General features: G+C 35.7%; 1 protein-coding gene across 4 annotated transcripts in view; it reads right to left on the bottom strand.

The window, feature by feature from the left end:
• Positions 1–19,320, bottom strand: part of ERCC8 (ERCC excision repair 8, CSA ubiquitin ligase complex subunit) — a 67,622-nt gene that overhangs the window by 22,797 nt on the left and 25,505 nt on the right. For 3 of the 4 annotated variants that reach the window (XM_058564024.1, XM_058564023.1, XM_058564026.1), the window contains 5 exons: positions 15,906–15,987; positions 14,511–14,579; positions 13,291–13,369; positions 10,483–10,583; positions 9,053–9,177 (listed from right to left, as the gene is read on the bottom strand). In XM_058564024.1, coding sequence (XP_058420007.1) covers positions 9,053–9,177; positions 10,483–10,583; positions 13,291–13,369; positions 14,511–14,579; positions 15,906–15,987 — 456 coding nt within the window. The remainder of the gene's footprint in view (positions 1–9,052; positions 9,178–10,482; positions 10,584–13,290; positions 13,370–14,510; positions 14,580–15,905; positions 15,988–19,320) is intronic. The other variant, XM_058564025.1, reaches the window with a different exon arrangement.

The raw sequence follows: 19,320 nt of genomic DNA, 5'->3' as shown, positions 1-19,320 counted from the left end.
ACCTCCCAAAAAATAAAAGTCCAGGACCAGATGGCTTCTCCAGTGAATTTTACCAAACATTCAAAGAAGCTTTAATACCCACCCTTTTCAAACTATTCCAAAAAATAGAGGAAGATGGAACACTTCCTAACACATTCTACGAGGCCAACATCACCTTGACACCAAAACCAAAGACAAAGACAATACAAAGAAGGAAAATTACAGGCCAATATCGCTGATGAACATAGATGCAAAAATCCTCAACAAAAGATTGGCAAACTGAATACAGCGATACATTAAAGGGATCATACATCATGATCAAGTGGGATTTATACCAAGGACGCAGGGGTGGTTCAACATCCGCAAATCAATCAACGTGATACACCACATCAACAAAACAAACGATAAAAACCACATGGTCATCTCAATAGATGCAGAGAGGGCATTTGACAAGATACAACATCCATTTATGATAAAAACTCTTTAACAAAATGGGTATAGAACGAAAGTACCTCAACATAATAAAGGCTATCTATGAGAAAACCCACAGCCAACATCATATTCAACGGGGAAAGGCTGAAAGCCATTCCTCTGAGAACAGGAACGAGACAAGGCTGCCCACTCTCACCACTCTTATTCAACATAGTACTGGAGGTTTTGGCCAGAGCAATTAGGCAAAAAAAAGGAATAAAAGGAATCCAAATAGGCAATGGAGAAGTGAAACTCTCACTATTTGCAGACGGCATGATTTTATATATAGAAAACCCTAAAGAATCCGTTGGAAAACTATTTAGAAATAATCAGCAACTACAGCAAAGTCACAGGGTACAAAATCAATCTACAAAAATCAGTTGCATTTCTGTATGTTAATAATGAACTAACAGAAAGAGAGCTCAAAAAGATAATACCATTTACAATTGCATCAAAAAGAATAAAATATCTAGGAATAAACCTTACCAAGGAGGTGAAAGACCTATACAATGAAAACTACAAGACATTATTGAAACAAATTGATGATGACATAAAGAAATGGAAAGACATCCCATGCACATGGATTGGAAGAATTAACATAGTTAAAATGTCTATATTACCTAAAGCAATCTACAGATTCAATGCAATCCCAATCAGAATCCCAATGACATTCTTCACGGAAATAGAAAAAAGAATACTAAAATTCATATGGGGCAACAAAAGACCGCGAATAGCTAAAGCAATTCTAAGACAAAAGAACAAAGCTGGAGGCATCACAATCCCTGACTTCAAAACATACTACAAAGCAATAGTAATCAAAACAGCATGGTACTGGTACAAAAACAGACACACAGATCAATGGAACAGAACTGAAAGCCCAGAAGTAAAACCACACATATATGGACAGCTAATTTTCGACAAAGGAGCTAAGAACATACAATGGAGAAAGGAAAGTCTCTTCAATAAATGGTGCTGGGAAAACTGGACAGCCACATGCAAAAGAATGAAAATGGACCATCTGCTATCACCATTCACAAAAATTAACTCAAAATGGATCAAAGACCTGAAGGTGAGACCTGAAACTATAAAACTCACAGAAGAAAATATAGGCAACACACTATATGACATTGGTCATAAAGGAATCTTTTCAGATGACATGGCTACCCAGACTAGGGAAACTAAAGAAAAAATAAACAAGTGGGACTTTATCAGACTAAAGAGCTTCTACAAAACAAATGAAACCAGAATCAAGATGAACAGACAGCCCACCAGCTGGGAGAAAATATTTGCAAAACATATATCTGACAAGGGGTTAATCTCCATAATATATAAAGAACTCACACAACTAAGCAACAAAAAAACAAACAACCCGATCAAAAAATGGGCAGAGGAAATGAACAGACACTTCTCCAAAGAAGATGTACAGATGGCCAATAGGCACATGAAAAGATGTTCAACATCACTAATCATCAGGGAAATGCAAATCAAAACAACACTAAGATACCACCTCACGCCCGTTAGAATGGCTATAATCACCAAGACAAAAAACAACAAATGTTGGAGAGGATGTGGAGAAACAGGAACCCTCATATACAGCTGGTGGGAATGCAAACTGGTGCAGCCTCTGTGGAAAACGGTGTGGAGATTCCTCAAAGAATTAAAAATAGAGATACCCTATGATCCAGCTATCCCACTACTGGGAATCTATCCAACGAACCTGAAATCAACAATCCAAAGAGGCTTATGCAGCCCTACGTTCATTGCAGCATTATTCACCATAGCCGAGAAGTGGAAGCAACCTAAGCGTCCCTCAACTGATGACTGGATCAAGAAGATGTGGTATATATATACAATGGAATACTACTCAGCCATAAAAAAAGACAAAATCGTCCCATTTGCAACAATGGACTGGAGGGTATTATGTTAAGTGAAATAAGCCAGAAAGAGAAAGACAAACACTGTATGATCTCACTCATATGTGGAATATGAACCAACACATAGACAGAGAAAAGCGTATTGTGGTTACCAGGGGCAATGGGAGTAAGGGGTGGGCACAAGGGGTGAAGGGAGACATGTATATGGTGATGGACAAACAAAAATGTACAACCCAAAATTTCACAATGTTATAAATTATTAAAACATCAATAATAATTAAAAAAAACACTACAAAGCCATAGTAATCAAAGCAGCATGGTACTGGCACAAAAACAGACACACAGATCAATGGAACAGAATTGAAAGCCCAGAAATAAAATCACACATCTATGGACAGCTGATCTTCAACAAAGGAGCCAAGAATACACCATGGAGAAAGGAAAGTCTCTTCAATAAGTAGCGTTGGGAAAACTGGACAGCCCCATGCAAAAGAATGAAAGTAGACCATTATCTTACACCATACACAAAAATTAACTCAAAATGGATTAAAGGCTTGAATATAAGACCTAAAACCATAAAACTCCTAGAAGATAGTATAGGCAGTACACTCTTTGACATTGATCTTAGCAGCATCTTTTCTAATACCGTGTCTACTCAGGCAAGGGAAATACAAGAAAAAAATAAACCAATGGGACTACATCAGACTAAAAAGCTTCTGCAAGGCAAAGGAAACCACGAACAAAACAAAAAGACAACCCACCAAATGGGAGAAAATAGTTGCAAATCATATATCCCACAAGGTGTTAATCTCCAAAATATATAAAGAACTCATATAACTCAACAACAAAAGACCAAACCACCCAATCAAAAAATGGGCAGAGGATATGAAGAGACATTTTTCCAAAGAAGGTATACAGATGTCCAACAGGTACATGAAAAGATGTTCAACATCACTAATTACAAGGGAAATGCAAATCAAAACTACAAAAAGATACCATCTTACACTTGTTAGCATGGCTATAACTAACACGACAAAAAAATAACAAATGCTGGAGAGGATGTGGAGAAAAGGGAACCCTCATACACTGCTGGTGGGAATGCAAACTGGTGCAGCCACTATGGAAAACAGTATGGTGATTTCTCGAAAAATTAAAAATAGAACTACCTTATGATCCAGCTATCCCACTACTGGGTATTTACCCAAAGAACATGAAATACACAATACAAAGAGATTTATGCACCCCTCTGTTCACTGCAGCATTATTCACAATAGCCATGATGTGGAAGCAACCCAAGTACCCTTCTATGGACGAATGGATAAAGATGTGGTACATATATACAATGGAATACTACTCAGCCATAAAAAAGACAAAATCATCCCATTTGCAACAACATGGACAGACTTTGAAGGTATTGTGTTAAGTGAAATAAGCCAGACAAAGACAAACACTGTGTGACTTTATTCATATGTGGAAGATAAACAAACATACGAATAAAGAGAACAGATTAAAAGTTACCAGAGGGGAAGGGGGTGGGGGGGGGTGGGCAAAATGGGGAAAAGGGCACATATGTACAGTGACACATAAAAACTAGACTACTGGTGGTGAGCTTGATGCAGTCTATACAGAAAATGATATATAATAATGTACACCTGAAATTACACAATGTTATAAACCAATATGACCTCAATATAATAATTAAAAAAAAAGAGAAAGAAATGATCCCCAAAATAAATAAAAGTATAACATTCCCTCATTTGTGTCTTTTGATCCTAAATGTGCAACAATTTGTAGAGTGACATTGGGGGTGATGGAGAAAACACACAAATCTTCTCAACTAGAAATTCTCTGTTGCTCCTGGAAAAATTATGAATTGCTAAGTTGTGACGATCTTATTCACATTCATCAGAGCATCTAGCTACAGAAACCCATGTCCTTTCCACTATACCATGTTTCTTCCCAAATGTGAACTAGGAAATGGTGAATGAGTTATGACTACTCAATCAGCTCACTAACTTTTGTCTTTGTCCTTAAGCATTTCCCCTATAATCCATCCTGCAACTTATTGTCCTATTAATCTTTGTAAATCACTGCTGTGATCAAATCACCGGTGGGCTCAAAACTAACAATATCTTTTCAATACCTATGGAATGAAGTTCTAATAACAGATTAAGGAAAGGAGGAATCTATCACTTACTAAGCGCTTACTAGGTGTCACACACTGTGCAGGGTGATTATCTAAGGTCCCTGTTTTAAGTGCTTACCATAAAAAGCAGTGTGTGATAAAGAGCATAATATATATCATTTTGAAAGTACTGTAGAGGAACAGGCTACTTTTGGCTAAGATGTCTTAAAGGCCTTGAAAAGATTTTGATAGGTGTGGAAGATTTCATACACTTGGGATAGGATGATGGCAAATCCAATTCCCTCGGGCCAGCCCCATGGCTTAGCGGTTAAGTGCGTGCGCTCCGCTGCTGGCGGCCCGGGTTCGGATCCCGGGCGCGCACCAACGCACCGCGTCTCCGGCCATGCTGAGGCCGCGTCCCACATACAGCAACTAGAAGGATGTGCAGCTATGACATACAACTATCTACTGGGGCTTTGGGGGAAAAAATAAATAAATAAAAGTTTAAAAAAAAAAAATCCAATTCCCTATCTTATGAATCCCTTTTATTGTCCCAGGAAATATATACATCTAGTCACTAAATGAATACCTACAGTGATGCAGAGATTCCATCACAAGGCAGCTCATTTTATTGTCAAACAACTATCAGCATAATAGTTAATGACAGGTAACATTTACTGAATGTCAACATCTGTTGTACGTATCAGACAATGTGCTAAATGTTTTACATGCACTATTTCATGTAATACTGAAAATAATACTGTGAGATTGTTTTATTATACAAATAATATTTGTATAATAAAACACAAATTTTATTATACAAATAGTATAATAAAACACAAATTTTATTATACAAATAGTATAATAAAACACAAATTTTATTATACAAATAGTATAATAAAACACAAATTTTATTATACAAATAGTATAATAAAATACAAATTTTATTATACAAATAGTATAATATTTGTTTTATACTATTATTAGCAGTATTATTATACAAAAAAGAAAACACTTAGAAAGGTTAAGTATTTCGATCAAGGTCTCTTGGCTAATAAATGATAGAATCAGAAACTGAATCTAGACTACACTCATCAAAAAGCACTGTGCCAATGTTGTATATTATTTTTCTTTCATTCGATGAAGTGAAGTGACGATCACAGTACATTTTAGTACAAGTGAGCACTGGGTACTCTGGAAGCACCTAAGCTAGAGGAGTTAAAAAGAGGCTGTGCCTGAGCAGCAGCTAGGACAGGAAGAACAGTATTCTAAAGCAAAGTCAGGGGCCGGCCTGGTGGCGTAGCAGTTAAGTGCACGCGCTCCGCTGCTGGCGGCCTGGGTTCGGATCCTGGGTGCGCACTGATGCACCACTTGTCGGGCCATGCTGTGGCGGCATCCCATATAAAGTGGAGGAAGATGGGCACAGATGTTAGCCCAGGGCCAGTCTTTCCTCAGCAAAAAGAGGAGGATTGGCATGGATGTTAGCTCAGGGCTAATCTTCCTCACAAAATAAATAAATAAATAAATAAAGCAAAGGCAGCAGTCCATGCAGCAGAATGGAAGGGCAAGAGAGCATGGTATATTTAAAGACCTCTCAGTAGTTCATTATGGCTAAAGACAGGGAAAAAATGGGAAAATAGCAAGAAGCGGGTGAGTTAGAAGGTACAGCTTATGAAGAACTTGGGCACAAAAGGCAAAGGCATTCAGTTTTAATAAACTGAAAGTACTGAGGAAACACTAAAAGACTTCCACTGGGAGATGAGTTTGGGAAAAGTTAGAAGGATGTTAGAGAAATTAAACAGAGATCACAAGGGCCCAGAGTGAGGCCGGAAGGGAAGACAGATATGAAAAATATTAAGAAGGAATTAAAAGGACTTGTAATTGAATTTAATAGCTGGGATAAGGGACAGGGAAGAATAAAAGATAAACTCTCAGTTTCTAGACCTTGATGAATGGGCGAATGATAATGCCAGTAACTAAAACAGTTAACACTAGAACAGCTACTTTGAAGTTTTTTTTTCTTTTGTTGTATCAAAAGCTGCCTCTGAATTTTCCCTGCAGGTACTTGTTCTGTACTCTAAGACAATGGTCTCTAGAGTGCAGTTTGCATACCTCAAGGAGTCTGCAAGATGATCCATTAAGGTGTGAGAAGAAAATATAAGAATTTCTATTTCTATTTAATTTTTATCTAAAAAATAAGAAATTAACCTTTAATAAAATATATATATTATAAATAATTATACATATATTGGAAGTGTGTACTCATACATCTTTTTAAACTAATAAGGGTACTACTAATAAGGCAACACCATACAACGAAAGTAGTTATTTATGGTATGCCTAGTATTTAGCAGGTATAGTACTACCCTTTACATACTTTCATTTTACTCTTACAATTACTGTTTAGGTACATAATAATCCTGATTTATAAGATGAAGACACTGAAACTCTGACCATAGTTTTTCATGTGACCTTAAATAAATTACCTAATGTACCCAAACTATTAAATGGCAGGACTGAAATTTGTTTCCTATTCTGTCTGATGGCCCTTTGAATATTTGAAGACAGTGGGTTTCCCCTGAGAGTTACTTTTTCTGAGATCAATGTTCCAAATTCCTGCATGTGCCCTTTGTAGGTGAGTTTCTTGGCTACTCTAGTCATCTTTGCATGAATGACTTTTACTTTGATCAAGTCCATTTTAAAATGTATTATCCATTCTAAACACACTATTCCAGATATGGACTTACTAGCAAAAATCCATAGGGAATGAGTATCACCTTCAAGAAGGAGAGAAAAATGGAATAAAATCACATTAACAATTTATGTATATACACTCAGTATCATTTATATTTATCACATTCACTTTTGACGCTCATGCCAATCTATTTTTCCAAAGTGACCCTGCCACTTCTCCACTTAAAAGCCTTAAGTGGCTTTCCATCTCAGCCACAGAAAAAGCCTAAGCCCTGATAAGGCCTACAAAGCCTAAAAGCCTACGACCTGTTCCTTCTCCTTTTACTCTCCCTCTTGCCTACTCTATTCCAACACAAGAGCCTCTTAGATGTTCCTTGGATATCTCAACCATGCTCCTGCCTCAGGGTCTTTGTACTTTCTTCCTTCCTCTGCCTGGATTGCACTCCCTGTCAGATGTCTGATGGCTCACTCCTTCATTTCCTTCAGGCCCAATGTCATATTCTGAGTGAGACCTACCCTGACTGCCCTATGTCAAACAGCAACTCCAACTTCCCAGTATTTTCTATGCTCCTTTCCTTGCTTTGCTTTTCTTCACAGCACTTACTGCATCCAACATATATTTTATCCATCCATCTATTCATCTATCCATCCATCTACTGATTGATTGATGGATGTCTTTCTTACTCTCCCTAGAATGTAAGCTCCATGAGGATAGTACTGCTGTATAACACTGCCTGGCAAACAGGAAGTGCACAATAAATATTTATTAAACAAATGAATAAAATGAAAAAAGGAAGGTGTGACCTGATTAGGGACATAGTACGATATAACGAATGGAAGATTCTAAATTAAAATTTACAATGCCTGAGTTTCTAGCCTGAGACATGATGGAGAAGAATTTCAAAAAGAATATGAAGGATTAGCAAACTCTCAAGTAACTGAGTATAAACAATTTTGACCTTATAGTAAAATTAGTATTTAATAATTAAAGTGATACCTAGAGTATCTGAAAGAGAATTAGCTAGAAAGAATGATTAAACAAAGGAATATGATTAATATTAATACCTACCTTAAGGTATTAAATAAATGCTTTAAGGAGTCTGGGTACAATCAGCACTATGGTAAGAGTGGAATCTAGAGTTAAATTTTGTTGCTTTCTAGCTGTATAAACTCAGGCAAGTTACCTAACCATTTTATGTCTCATTTTCCTCATGTGTAAAATGAGTATTATAACAGTAACTACCTTCATAATGTTGATATGATGATTCAAGAAGACCATATATGCTCCAGCACATAGATTAAATATTAATTTTTATTAACACAGTATCTGGCACATAAACTCAAAAAAATATTAGCTATTATTATTATCACCAAATTATAAACTTTTGGTAGCTTATTCTGAAAGTTATTAAACCATAGGTACACCTGCTAAGGACCATAACATAAATTTTTTAAAAGTACTAGAAATTAATTACCACTAAGAATCTAGCACCTTTAAAACACATTTATTCCAGTACTTTATGTTCTGGTACTACAACATTCATTCTGGATTTTGTTACAAGTCATACATAGTATAAAATTTGACTATTTATAACTTTAATTTACATCTTGTTCTCAATCTTTTACTCTTCTCCAACATACCTGAGACATATGGTACACACTCGTTATGTACAGTGGCTCAGGAGGGCAGTGATTCTCCACTAAGTAGGGAGAATGTGGTGGGGGTGAGGTGGGGTGGGTTGTCCTGAGTTGACAACTACTAGTTCACATAACGGAAAAATATTATAAAAAGAAAGCCGTGATTCAGAGGCAAGAAACAGAGTTAAATCTACAGAAAAACATCAAGTATATGTCACAGATCCATTTCTTTAATATATATCCAAAAAGTTGGAGATCTAAAATCTCTTACTAGTGTGTTTTCTCCATTGGAACTATTCCAGAGCCTCATTCGATCATCTGTACCAACAGTGAGGAGGTGAAGCCCATCACTTGTAAAACATAAGCCATTAACTTTCCCATTATGAGCAGTATTTGCTGCAATGAAAAATACAATTCAGTTTATCTCTTCTTGTATTCAACACACATTTAATGCTTGATGATATAGTTATTTAAACATATTAAAGGAAAATTATCTGAATTACTTAAAATATATGTTGATTATATTTAAAATTAATCATCCCTTTGGATTATTTGAATATGATAAGCTATATAAATTAGAACCATAAAAATAAAGGAAAACCAAAGGAAAAAAATCCTGCCAAATACAGTTTTTCTTTGGAGAGTAAGCTGTGCTATCAAACTAAATTAAATGCATAGCCTAACACTAAAATTTTAAATTAAACATGTTTCAAACTTCTTATATACTATTTCCATTTTTAATTTAAAAAGCATTCCACAGACTATTAACAACCAATAATACTAGTATTTCTTAAAAAAACCTTTGACAGGGAAAGAATAACTGTTCCAGTCTCAACCAAAATTTATATTACTTTCAAAATGAACAAGTTTGAGAAAGCATAATTTTCAAAAGCCGACTGATTTAATTAAAAAGATTATTAAAACAATCAAAGGTTTCATATAGTTCATCCTAATATATTTCTGGTCCAGAATTAATTTTGAATCAGAATTTTAACCTACACAGAAATTAAATTCTATTGTAAAAATGCAATTAAGGTACTTTGTCACCTAGATTGCAGCTAACTCACATTTAACACAGCTTGCAAATTTTATTTTGACACAATGGCCACAAAATGTTACTATTCCTTCAATTTACTGTAACTTCCTAAGTGGCACTGAATTTGTATTAGTAGGCCTCACTGGAGGGAAAAAAAAAAGTAACAGGTTAATCCAAAAAAGTTTCTACATTTGAAAATTCAGGGGCAGATGAAATGCCACACTTACCTGCATCTTGAAGAAAGACGACCATAATTCGGTTTATGTAAATTTAGAAACTAATTTATTGTGAATGCTTTTTTCTTTCCTTTGTGAGGAAGATTAGCCCTGAGCTAACAACCCACGCCAGTCCTCCTCTTTTTGCTGAGGAAGACTGGCCCTGGGCCAACATCCGTGCCCATCTTCCTCTACTTTATAGGGGACGCCGCCACAGCATGGCTTGATGAGTGGTGCGTCCGGCCACACCCAGATCGGAACCTGTGAACCCCGGGACAATGAAGCAGAGCGTACAAACTTAACCGCTACGCCACCAGGCCGGCCCTCGTGAATGCTTTTTTATTAAATCATAAAAATTGCAACTTATATGTTTATTTGCTTTCAATTCAAAATTTTCAATATAAAAATACTATCATTGTTATATTTCTATATTAATGCATTCTTCATTACCTGATTCAGCAGCTTGTGACTTTTTTCCATTATGCTGATCAAGAGTAATCAAACATCCTGATGCTTTCCTCACATCCCATAATTTTACTCTACTGTCAGCACTGAGAAGAAATAAATGTTACATTGACATATATAGCTGGGATAGTGACTGTACTTTTCACTGACCTTTCCAGTATTATGGCATACAGAGGTCTCAGCATACTAGCACAAATATATTTGTACACTTGGGCTGTTGTACTTTTGCCTTTTCAGCAAATGTTCAATAGTAGCACAAAGAAGTGAAAAAATACTCCCCCCTCTCCCCAGAAACCTTTTTTTAGATCACAAGGACAGAATTCTGCTGCTTTTTATGTTGTTTTTAATGCCATGAGCATCTTTCTCCCCAAGGACTAGATAGGCTTGGAGCTTGTTCCTTAGCAAGTTTATTACTACATCCTTTCTATTGTTTGTTATTCAAATATCATCTAGACAATCAAGCAGTTAACTAATTTCATTTTGTTTAAGAATCTATTTGGCAGGAATTTGGTGTTTTTTTCTTTTTATATGAAAAAAATTGAGAACAGGGTGAATAATAAGGACAATATATTTTTATTTGGTTTCCTGTACTCAAATCAATCTTTGCCAGATTTATGAGAACTAAATTTAATGTATCCTAGAAATTAGACTCTTTCATTTTATTTCAAGTAAGTGAAAAGAAGAAAGGAAAATCATGATCACACATCAATTTCAGCTTCTAATCTATTCCTAAAGAAAACAAAAATCTACTGATGCTATCATGTCCTCACAAAGACCCCAACAATATTCTAACCCATTGGGTTTATCCAGGCCATTTTAATTAGAAGGAGCATTACATTGCATTTTATAAGCCTATTTCTCATTTATAAATCTTTTTATATATACATAAAAGTTTACATATATACAGGAAGAGTTTACCTCTTCCTATAACCTTGAGTCTTTTCACAGATCACCAAACCTAGCCAACTTCTAGAATAGTCAGCAAAAAGCTAGCAATACCCATTCTCATGTTGGTTTTCTTTCTTTCCACCTGGGGAAAACGTCTGCAATGGGATAAGTCTGAGGATTTAAGTCTGTTCTAAAATAGATTATATTTGGACATATCTGATTCCTAAGATTAATTACTAGGTCCATGGTGGTACTGATTCAAATTCCTGAGATACTCTGAGAATTAAAAGCCTCTCAGCTTCCCTCTGATTTGAGGAAAAATCAAGTTAGGCACAAACAATGTAAATCCACTCTAGCAGGGACCCACAACCAGCACCTAACTCCTCACCATCACACCTCTTTAGCCACTCTTTTTAAGGCTACATTCTAGACCTTGTTCTATTCAGAAATCATAAATTTCAGTGTCACATTCTGCAAACAATTAACAGAAGCTTCTTTGGGGACTAAACTGAGAGAGGGAGGGCTGGCAGCTTTATAAAAATCCAGACATGTATTTTTATAAAACTAATATGAATAGCTTTTGTAATAATTCCTCTGCAAAAAGTTTATTAAAATGTCTATATCAAAATCTTCGACTGCTACTTCCTAGTCCTTCAGGTTTTTAATTTTCTTACTCTGACACTCATATTACTATCTCATTGGGTCCTTGATCTCTCCAAGCCTTTTTGTGATTTTATTTCCTTCCTTATACCCACGATTTCAACAATTTTCAGACAATTGTTAAGTCTGCGTCATTTAATGTTCTGATTTCTGTAGCTTAGTACAGCTGTGGTCTACACCGTCAACTGAGCACACAACACTGACCAGCAATTCTATATGCCCCAATCATCTCCCTCTCCCATTCACTAAAACTGTAACTCCAAATCTTTACTACTTTCTCTCAAAATTGCATCCCCATTCCACTATTTTCAATAGATGACATCAAGTTCTACTCCACGAGCCACAAATTTAACTGTATTCACGCCCATCTTTTCCTCCTTCCATTTAGTCTCACAATGCCCTTCATGTGCCAAATCAAATGTCCCCCTTCTATCTGGACCCTTGATACTACTTGTTTATTCAAGGTCCTTGATACTCCCGTTTACTGAAGGTCCTGATGCACCAATTATTCCCTCCATTTCTTATCTTCACCAATTTCTTCCTATTGGTACTTTCTCCTCAGCATTTAAATACGCAACGCTCTTCCCTTCAGCCAACAAAACTCTCCAAATCCCTTGATCCTCTCAGAGTTAAGTGCTCTTGCTCTCTTTTCCCATATTATACCTACCAGAGATGTACCTCCATTAAAGCATTTTTCAGGATGTCCTGTAATCGCTGATTTTTCTGACTATTCCTCTCATTAGACTGTTAGCTTCATAAAGGGACTATACCTTGGTTACCCTTGTGTCCCTAGCACAATGCTTGGCACATGGTAGACAGTTATTAAATATTAGTAAATTGAATCAACGAATGGATGGATGTGTTAAATCAGATTCAAAATAATTCTGGGTTAAAGAAAATGAATTAAGATGCTAGTATTTTTAAATTAACAGAGTACTATACTTTTGTATGAAAAAATGATAAAACACAGTTGTTTTACAATAGCACGTACTAGTAGATTTGCATTGCTACACAGATTCTCTTGTTTTCTCTTTTAAAAGGTGAGGACCTTCAAGATGGATAGTCAGGATTAGGATTATGACGTAAAGAAAAGATTTCTTTTGGTGATATGAATTAAAATCTGTAACAATTATTTTATTTTTAAGGGCCTAATTAATAACTAAATATGCATCTTTCATAAATATAGTCTTTTAAAAATGCTGATCATTAATTATTAACTTCAAAATCAAATAATTTGCATCTTACCTTGCAGTTGCCAAGATATATTCATAACGTGGCGACCAGGAAACTGCCAATATTTCTTGTCTGTGACCTGCAAATACAACTGTATAAAAGTCTTACAAAATATTTGAAAAATCGAAAGATATACTGCAGTTAAGTTTGTCTGATTCTGAAGAAAGTGAAGAGTAAACATTAAAAAGAAATCGATATGATCATTTTTTCACATTTACAATATCTTCAAATATTAATGTGAAGTCTATGGGGCATCTCACACATGGTATTTTCTTATAAAAGGCCTGGTTTTGCTTTGGAAAGAACAGTCAGAGCAAGTGAGTCTTCCTTTTTAAATACAGCTGTTAGCCTAGTAGGTCAATCCATCAATAAGTGATATAGCTCAAGCTCACTTATCTCTACAACAAAAAGCCACCGCAACAAACCATAAAAGATAAATATTTTGAAGAATAAAAATGTTTTCTTTTTAGAAAGTTATAATAGAAAAAATATTTTAATACATGATTGTAAAAAAGCATTTGTATAAAATTTTTTTCCTATAAGTTCATAGGATGTGATTTTGGCATTTTCATTCACTTTTACTTAACTGAACTATTCAAATCAGATATTTTCATCTACCTAGCTTATACTAATAGAAATTCATGATAACGTAAAACAAATGCTATCCATCTCACCAAGTTTTCTTGATATATTGTGTTTCTCAGAGATTAATCAAATGTATATTTCTGAATTACTTCTCATCTTTTCGTTGTTTAGAATGAGATGATCTAATACTCACAAAAAAGTAGCAAAAATAATTTAAATTAATATACCTTTACCAAATAATATACCTTCAATATCTTTTTCTAAAATATTTTTACTGAGAAAAAAAGCACCTAAATATTAAGAATGTTTACTCAGCCAGAACAATATTAAACAATGCTCATGAAACAAATGTACTGATGTAAGTTTCATAACTAGTTTATTTTTTAAAATGTGGAAATAACACAAGGCTTTGAGTTAGACCTTCCAAATCCTTTGAGCTTCCCCTATAGCCATTATTCATATAAATGTCTCCTTAATAGTTCAGTTTTATAAGAATAATGCACAGAGGATCTTTATTTCCCTGTTGACTTTTAACAACTAGCACAAACTACATCAGTCATGTCACTTACAAAGAATACATTGTTAGCAATGTTTCTTTTTATTGAATGGTTTACTCAAAGTAGTTGTTGTTTGAAATAAAAAAATACCCTGTAGAATGTGGGAACAGGATCCAGACTTTAAGTCACAAAGTTGTACTTTGGGCCCTCTAGTACCAACTGTAAAAACAAAAACAAATATGGTTTGAGATAATTTTATTATAAATCATCATCAAAAGGAAACGAGAAACTATCATTTTGAATCATGACATTTTTTCACTGTATCCATGTAGAAATATAAAAATGTATGCTAAAAATACACTTCAAATCATTTTTATTGTTTATGACTAGAAAAGTTATTTCAATTGCAGTTATACTTAAGTACTAAGAGAACTCTATTATTGCATTATTTTTTAACATTTAATTTTGAAATAATTATAGATTCACAGGAAGTTGCAAAGATAGTAGAGAGAGGCCTTGTGTACCCTTTACCCAGGCTGTCCCAGTGGTTAAATGTTAGGTAACTACAGTACAATATCAAAACCTGGAAATTTGTATTGGTACAATGTGTGTGCATAATTCTATGCTCTTTTATCACATCAAATCATTTTATTTAATAACTTAGTTTTGCCATGATAATGATATACTTTGAATCACTAGTAATAGATTCACAGATCTCTGGACACAGACTGAGTGAACTTCAAAGACAAGTTAGTGCCCGACTCTTCTTCAAAGATGAAGCAGCTGACTGATATCTGGAGCTGAAGAGATTCATGCAGTGCCACAGAAATAACAGATTCACGGGGACCTGATACCTTATGCCAGAAAAACATTTTTTCTTCCTCATACACGAAAATTGTTGTTGCAGGTGCTTTCACAAAAATGGATGTTTAATTTGAATCACACACTCTTAGAGAAAAGGAAATCATTTCCTTGGTTTACTGTGTCCAGTTGAAAAAGTTGCCAAATTCTGTCATGCAAAATGTTTGAAAGTTTGGTGGTTTAAAAGTAACTCTTTAGGGGCGGGCCTGGTGCCACAGCGGTTAAGTTTGTGCCTTCCGCTTTGGCGGCCTGGGGTTCACAGGTTTGTTTCCCGGGTGCAGACCAACGCACTGCTTGTCAAGCCATGCTGTGGTGGCGTCCCGTATAAAGTAGAGGAAGATGGGCACGGATGTTAGCCCAGAGCCAATCTTCCTCAGCAAAAAGAGAAGGACGGGCAACAGATGTTAGCTCAGGGCTAATCTTCCTCACCAAAAAAAAAAAAAAAAGGTAACTCTTCAGGGAACAACACGGTGCTTCCTTAATCTGTGATTTCTAGCCACTAGCACAGTGCCTGACCTGCACAATATCTGTTAAACTGAATATAAATAGCAGCATATACTTATTTTTTTTTTTTAAAAGAATTGTGATCTTCTTCTGGGTTAAAATGTCTATATCAAAACTAACTAGATATTAAAAGGAGAAAGTTTTCAATATGTTAAAAAACAAAAGAATACATGTACAAACCTGCTACCAAACAGTGCTTGGTGGCGACTGGAGACATATGATGACTATAAACTGTTTCTTCAAAATTAAATACATCTGCAGTCTGATAATTAAGACATTTTAAAAGCGTAAGTTCTAATTATAATCACAAAAGCAACAAATTTTCTATTTACTTATTTTCACATTGTTCACAATTTTTAGACTGTTAGCAATTTATTTGACTTAAACATAGGAATGTAATATTCTCAAAAACCGGATAATTTTAAATCCTATGTTATTGATAAGACTCTTCTTTTTGTGAGAAAAAGTTTTTCTCTAATAAATCCCAGAGATTAAGAAAAGATAACCACTTGGCTCACCATCTTCCTCTCCACTCCATTCTGGGAGATTTCAGCATCTACATAGATGATCTAGCCAGTCCTCTGCCTCTCAGGTCCATACAACCTCAGCTACCATACCCAGCCACTCTCATCACCTACAACTGCTTCTCCTTTGAAATCGTACATTACAGTTACATATGACCACAATCTTCTATCATTTTCAGCTTTTCTCCCCAACTACCTCCAAGACATCCAAATAAAGCTCTGAACTCCTATCAGTTCCTCATCTTCACTTCTTTTCCTTCTTCAGTTTGGATTCCAAGGTCCAAGACTTCAACTGCCAGTAGCTTCAACTCCTTTGTTGTTAATCCTTGCACTCTGTCAAGACCTCAACCTTGGATGTTCCCAAACGTCTGCCTTCTCTTCATCTATATCCAGGTTGATCTATACCAGAGGTCAGCAAACTTTTTCTGTAAAGGGTCATGTTGTAAATATTTTAGGCTTTGAGAACCAACTACTCATTTCTGCCACTGTAGCATCAAAGCAGCCATAGACAACAAATGAGCAAGCATGTCTGTGTTCCAATAACACTTTACTTACAAAAAGAGGCCATGAGCCCAGACTTGGCCTATGGGCCGCAGTAAGCTGACCACCACTCTACCCAGGTGAAGAAAATCTTATAATAAGGCAAACTGATATCACTATAAAAGATCATTCACTTCAACTGGGCTTTCAGTATTGACCGCCAGTCCTATTGTATTTCATCAGTATTCTCTGCAGTATTTGCAGCTATTTCATACCTTCTCCACTCTCCACAAACAATACCACTTGGTCACAACAGGTGATCTTATCTTTTATTCCAAAGAGAAAATAGGAGGCATTCAATGAGAATTCCCTCAATGCCTTATTGACAAACCTACAAACACATTTGCTTCCACTTATCCTTTTTCCTTCTTCACTCTTGTTATCATGGAAAAATGATCCTTCCTCATATTTACAGTTAATCCCCCTTGCTGTGTTCAGATCCCCTGTAGCACTGTCAGATATTTCACCCCACACATTAACACCTCTCTCTCCAGGGTAGCTGTAATCTCTCCCTCCCTACTGGCTCATTCCCATCAGCACTAAAAAATGTTCAAGTCTCTTTCATCTTAACAGCAATCCCCTCCCTAAGACAAAAAAACAAAAACCCTTTCATTCTGTATTCCTCCTAATTAATCTTCTTTCTTCCTCTTTAAATCCAAATTTTGGCTGTCTCTAATTTCTTATTTCCCATGTATTTCAACTCACAGCAGTCTGAGGTTTATGTCCACTACTCCCATTCACCATAGTGTTCCAATATCACTGATAACTTCCTGTCACCAAATCTAGTCTTTATCTTACCTAACCTGTCAGTTAACATTCAGCACAGCTGATTACTCCATCTTCCTTAAAACAATCTCTTCCACTGGCTTCCATTATATCACATACTCCTGATTTTCCTCTTATTCTCTCTGGCTACTCCTCTTCATTGTCTTTTGTAGGCTTTATTTTCCTTTTTCTGTCCTATTAATCTTGGTCTTCTTCAGGGTTTTGTTCTATGTACTCTTCTCTTCAACTGCCACCTATATGCTAGTGACTCATAAATCTGTCTTTTCAGTGTAGACCACACTCCTGAACTCCAGATACGTATAGCTCAACTCCTGGATTATTTCCATTTGGATTTCTTACAAATCCTTCAAACATAACAAATCCAAAATTGAACTCAACACCCCCCTATCCTTTCTCTATCTTAGTAATTAACAATATAATACACCCAATTGCCCAAGCTAGATAACCTGGGAGTCACTCTTGATTTTTTTTTTTTAAATAATGGTTTTATTGAGCTATAACTGACTTATCATACAATTCACCCATTTAAAGTGTGCACTTCAATGTTTTTTAGTATATTCACAGTTACACGATCATCGCCAAAATCAATTTTAGAACATTTTTATCACCCCAAAAAGAAACCCCATACCCATTTGCTGTCAATCCCCATTTCTCCCTCCCCTCCACCCTAGGAAACCACTAATCTACCTTGTCTCTATAGATTTGCCTATTCTTGATATTTCACTTAGAATTCTACAACGTGGTCTTTCATTTAGTATAATGTTTTTTCTTTTTCTTCATTTCATTTAGCATAACGTTCTCAAGGTTCATCCATGTTGTAAGCATGCATCAGTACTACATTTCTTTTTATTGCTGAATAATATTCCATTTTATGGCTATACCACATTTTGTTTATCCATTCATCAGATGATGGACATTTCATTTGTTTTCACTTTTGGGCTATTATGAATAATGCCACCATGAACGTTTGTGTGCAAGTCTTGTGTGGACTTATGTTTTCACTTCTCTTTGGGTATATATATGCAGGAGTGGAACTGCTGGGTCATATAGTAACTCCACGTTTAACCTTTTGAGAAACTGTTTTCCAAAGCAGCTGCACCACTTTACATTCCCACCAGCAATGTATGAGGGTTCCAATTTATCTACATCCTACTCAACACTTGCTATTGTCTATCTTTTTGATTATAGCCATCCTTCATACCTAAGATATGAAGTGGTATCTCATTGTGGTTTTGATTTGTATTTCTCTGATGGCCATTCTTGATTTTTCACTCTTCCTGACAGCTGATCAACTTACAATTCTTGTCAATTCTCTCTCATAAATAATCTCTCATATCTGTTTATCCCATTGCTATTACTGTAGTTAGGCCACTAACTACTCTTGCCTGGATTACTGCAACCTCCTATCTGGTCTGTTTGACTCTCCTCTTGCCACCTGCTAACTTATTTGCAACATATACAGACTCTTTTGTCTAGATGCCAATTTGATGTTTTCATTTTTTGCCATTGCTTGGACTCTTCAATAGCTTACTTTTCCTCCTAGGAAAAAATTCAACCTACTTAACAAAATTTACAAGGCCCCTCATGATGCAGACCCTGCTTACCTTTCTGGCTTTATCTCTGGCCACTGTCCTTTGGTATTCTAGCCATACCGAGGATCTTTCAGTTTTTAAAATGTCATGTTTCACTGTTACCCCCAAGAGTTATCTAATGCTGTTCCCTCTGACTGGAAGTCTCTTTCTCCT

Source organism: Diceros bicornis, chromosome 20 (genome assembly GCF_020826845.1).
Source record: "Diceros bicornis minor isolate mBicDic1 chromosome 20, mDicBic1.mat.cur, whole genome shotgun sequence".
NCBI lineage: Eukaryota > Metazoa > Chordata > Mammalia > Perissodactyla > Rhinocerotidae > Diceros > Diceros bicornis.
Note: the sequence above shows the minus strand (reverse complement) of the source record. Positions and strands in the feature narration are given on the sequence as shown.